Here is a 4,857-nt window from a genome sequence, read left to right as displayed (position 1 = left end):
AGGTGTAAGTGAAGCAAACTGTCAGCGTCTGGGAAGCCAGGGTTATGCAAATAAGAGAGAGAGCGGTGCTGTGCCTAGAAAAACACTCCTCTTTCACTAATCTGGCTCACCCTTGTATCCTATTATCTCCTTCTCTGCCTCTGCTTCACTTACACCTTCCCGGTGAGGTGCCCCCTCTCCTTGTCATCACAATATGCGGCGACCACAGATTACTCCGCCCCTGCCCTATAAGACGACACCTGGCATATGAGACGATACCCGACTTTTGAGAAGATTTTCAAGGGTTAAAAAGTAGTCTTATACGCCAGAAAATACAGTACTTTCTTTGCTGATAAAAACCATTTATATGACCGATAGTCAGACAATCAGCAAAGCAGGTACAGAAATATAGCAGAAGTGATGGTCGTGCCCTCCAGAGCCTATAAATCAGGAAGATATGAGGGAAATGTTTATCTTGGTGAAGAAGCAAAGATCAAAGTCTAAAATAATATATATGCTGGAACAAACCCTGCTGTCAGTAACATCGGCCACATTTGGTTTCTCTGCTCCTCAGTAGTGTCAGCCATGGCTTCTGCTGATCTTAGACGTGAGCTGCTCTGCTCCATCTGTAAGGACATTTATAAAGATCCTGTAACCCTGAGATGTGGACACAACTTCTGCTGGGTCTGTATTGAGAGAGTGCTGGATACAGAGGGCGGGTATGGAAAATATCCCTGTCCTGAATGTAGAGCAACATTTCAGAAGTGGCCTCCACTACAGAAGAACATAACTCTGTGTAATGTGGTGGAGAATTTCGTGTCTACTCATCCACATCAGGAGGAGATCACCGGGATCCGCTGCACTTACTGTATTAAATCTCCTGTACCTGCTGTTAGATCCTGTCTACACTGTGAGGCTTCTCTGTGTAATAATCACCTGAAAGTTCACAGCAAAGGACCAGAACACGTCCTCACTGATCCCATGACTTCTCTGGAGACCAAGAAATGTTCTGTCCATAAGAAGATCCTGGAATATTACTGCACTGAGGACGATGCTTGTATCTGTGTGTCCTGCAGTTTGGTTGGAGAACATCGGGGACACCAGGTGGAGACACTGGATGAGGCCTCCGAGAAGAAGAAGAAGAAAATGACAAATTGTCTCAAGAAACTTAGCACAAAGCGGAAGAAAACTGAGGAAAGAATCCAGTGGACCTTAGGAGAAAAGCTCAAAAAAGCTCAAGAAAAAGCAGCTGGAGAAGCCGAGAGAGTCACTGCCCTGTTTATAGACATCAGGAGATGGGTCGACGATCTGGAGAAAAAGGTCCTAAGTGAGATCTCCAGGCGGGAAAAGGACATGTCACTGTCACTGTCTGATGTGATCCAGAAACTGGAAATAAAGAAGGACGAGCTGTCCAGGAAGATGAGGCACATTGAGGAGCTGTGTAACATGACGGATCCACTGACTGTCTTACAGAAACCAGACCCCAGTGACTTGTGTGATCCTGAGAAGAAGGGAGATGAGGACACAGGAGGACATGATGGAGGAGATCGGTGTGCGGAGCTGATCTCACACGTATCACACACATTATCTGCTATGATAAGAGATATAAATGTGACCTTCCATGTGCAGGATCCTGTAGACATATTACTTGATGTAAACACAGCCGCTAATAATCTCCTTATATCAGAGGACCTGAAAACTGCGACCTGGACAGAAATAAGACAGAGTCGTCCAGTAACAGCAGAGAGATTCCAGTATAATCAGGTGATGAGCGGGAGGAGATTTACATCAGGACGACATTACTGGGATGTGGACATCAGTGGATCTGTATTGTGGGTGGGGATGTGTTACCCCAGTATAGACAGGAGGAGGCGTCAGTCACGCATAGGAGATAACAACAAGTCCTGGGGTTTATATGGGGTGTGTAATAATCTGTATTGCTTAAAACATGATAGTAAAGTGATCCCGTTACCTCACCAGATCTCCAGTGATAGGTTCAGGATATGTCTGGATTATGAGGCCGGGCAGCTGTCCTTTTATGAGCTGTGTGACCCCATCAGACACTTACACACCTTCACTGCTGCCTTCTCCGAGCCCCTACATGCTGCGTTATCAGTATATAAAGGATCTATAATGATATCAGGAGCAGCTGTGAGAAATGATATGTGATTGGTGGACTGTTCGGCCTATCAGATACAGCAGTGGAGGGGCCTCTTTGGCGGCATCCTTTTTACATGATTATTGTGATTTTCTCATATAACAGTGTAGCGATCGCTCCTCTTAAAGGGATCTTCCAGAATGTGTAATTTTATACTCCATAGCCTAATAAATCTTAGGTAGTAACCCGGCCTCCAGCTCCTGTCTGGTTCATTTCTTACATCTTTTTCTGGCTCCAGTTCTTCCCTAATTGCGTCTCTGCTCAGTGTGATGTTGGTGGTCTTTCAGTGCTAACCATGTGACCACTATAAACTACATTTCCCATAACCCCCTGCTCTCTTCCAGCTGCTCTGTGATCTGTTAATGGCCCTCGGGGGCCGGGGCAGAGATGACGGGAGGAGACTCGGTGGAAAGGATGAATGTGCGAAGGATCTGTGTCTTAATTTGGGCTGGAGCCGGGACAGACGGGGACTAGAATTCAGCCCTGGCATCCCAAAGCACACAGACCCAGGCGGTCCCCACCCCCTATCCCAGAGCAGGGTCTCTAAGGCTGCTTCACACATCAGATTTTTCCCGTCAGGCACAATCTGGCTAATTTTGAAAAAAATGGATCCGGCAAAAACTGTAAGTTTTCTCTCGTTTATTTTTATAACTGTTTTGCATATTTGTATGTCTTTTTATTACCATATTTTTATACATTTTATATTGTAAGCACTGTACCTTTTCTATTAAAGCATAAAACTTTAATTAGTTGAACCTCGTACATCTTTCTCAGGTGTTGCAAAGGATTAAAACTGCAGGTCTTACTGCTAAGCTGGGGAAGTGTCAGGTAGCCATGCGGGAAGTACAATCCCTAGGACACTGGGTAGGGGAGGACTGCTGAAACCTGAGCCAGGGAAGGTAGAAGCCATTACAGCCTGGTCCACCCCACGAACCAAGAAGCAGGTACTGTCCTTCCTGGGTACAGCCGGCTACTATAAGAGGTTTGTACCAATCTACAGTGCTCTGGCCAAACCGTTAACTGATCTGACCAGGAGGAAGCTGCACAAAATTGTCTCCTGGAGTCCTCAGTGTGAGGAATAATTTTCTGCCATAAAGTCAGCATTGGTTAATTCACCCGTCCTTCAGGCCCCAGATTTCACTCGCAAGTTTGTAGTGCAGACAGATGCCAGCACCTATGGGCTAGGTGCGGTTCTCAGCCAGGTGAACCAGCAAGATGAGGAGCACCCAATTCTTCAACTAAGAAGGAAACTCCTGCCCAGAGAAGTGGCTTATGCCACCATTGAGAAGGAATGTTTGGCAATTGTATGGGCTCTGCAGAAGCTGCAACCATACCTCTAAGGGCACAACTTCACCGTGATAACAGATCATAACCCATTGAGTTGGCTCAACAGATTAGTTGGGGACAACGGGAAATTGCTTAGATGGAGTCTGATATTATTATTATTATTTATTATTATAGCGTCATTTATTCCATGGCGCTTTACATGTGAAGAGGGGTATACATAATAAAAACAGGTACAATAATCTTGAACAATACAAGTCACAACTGGTACAGGAGGAGAGAGGACCCTGCCCGCGAGGGCTCACAATCTACAAGGAATGGGTGAGGATACAGTAAGTAAAGATAGAGCTGGACATGCAGTGGTTTGGTCGATCGGTGGTTACTGCAGGTTGTAGGCTTGCCGGAAGAGGTAGGTCTTCAGGTTCTTTTTGAAGGTTTCGATGTTAGGTGAGAGTCTGATATGTTGTGGTAGAGAGTTCCAGAGTAGGGGTGATGCGCGAGAGAAATCTTGTATGCGATTGTGGGAAGAGGAGGTAAGAGGGGAGTAGAGAAAAAGATCTTGTGAGGATCGGAGGTTGCTTGCAGGAAAGTATCGGGAGACGAGGTCACAGATGTATGGAGGAGACAGGTTGTGGGTGGATTTGTATGTCATGGTTAGGCTTTTGTACTGGAGTCTCTGGGTAATGGGGAGCCAGTGAAGGGATTGACAGAGGGGAGAGGCCGGGGAATAGCGGGGGACAGGTGGATTAGTCGGACAGCTGAGTTTAGAATAGGTTGGAGGGGTGCAAGAGTGTTCGAGGGGAGGCCACAGAGCAGGAGGTTACAGTAGTCGAGGCGGGAGATGATGAGGGCATGAACTAGGGTTTTTGCAGATTCTTGGTTTAGGAATGTACGGATCCGAGAAATATTTTTGAGTTGAAAGTGGCAGGAAGTGGAAAGGGCTTGGATATGCGGTTTGAAGGAGAGATCAGTGTCAAGGATTACCTCGAGACAGCGAGCTTGTGGGACTGGGGAGAGAGGGCAGCCGTTTACTGTAATGGATAGGTTCATTGGGGTCGCGTGAGATGAGGGAAAGACAATGAATTCTGTTTTGTCCATGTTAAGTTTTAGAAATCTAGCGGAGAAGAAGGATGAAATAGCGGATAGACATTGAGGGGTTCTGGTTAGTAGGGTTGTGATATCTGGTCCAGAGATGTAGATCTGTGTGTCATCAGCATAGAGATGATACTGAAAACCGTGAGATTCTATGAGCTGTCCCAGGCCAAAAGTGTAAATGGAGAGGAGCAGGGGCCCTAGAACTGAACCTTGAGGGACTCCGACAGATAGGCGGCGAGGTAAGGAGGTGCTGTGTGAATGGGAGACGCTGAATGTTCGGTCAGTTAGGTATGACAAGATCCAGGATAGGGCCAAGTCTGTGATGCCAAGGGATGAGAGGG

At 46.5% G+C, this 4,857-nt stretch overlaps 1 protein-coding gene across 1 annotated transcript; it reads left to right on the top strand.

The window, feature by feature from the left end:
• The first annotated feature begins 208 nt into the window (after window positions 1–208).
• On the top strand, window positions 209–2,846 carry LOC138674322 (E3 ubiquitin/ISG15 ligase TRIM25-like). The gene has a single exon (XM_069762185.1). The coding sequence runs from the start codon at window positions 565–567 to the stop codon at window positions 2,146–2,148; it is 1,584 nt and encodes a 527-aa protein (XP_069618286.1). The 5' UTR covers window positions 209–564; the 3' UTR covers window positions 2,149–2,846.
• The last annotated feature ends 2,011 nt before the right edge of the window (window positions 2,847–4,857 follow it).

Source organism: Ranitomeya imitator, chromosome 4 (genome assembly GCF_032444005.1).
Source record: "Ranitomeya imitator isolate aRanImi1 chromosome 4, aRanImi1.pri, whole genome shotgun sequence".
Taxonomy (NCBI): Eukaryota; Metazoa; Chordata; class Amphibia; order Anura; family Dendrobatidae; genus Ranitomeya; species Ranitomeya imitator.
The sequence above is the reverse complement of the archived record's forward strand: the minus strand, read 5'-3'. Positions and strand labels throughout refer to the sequence as shown.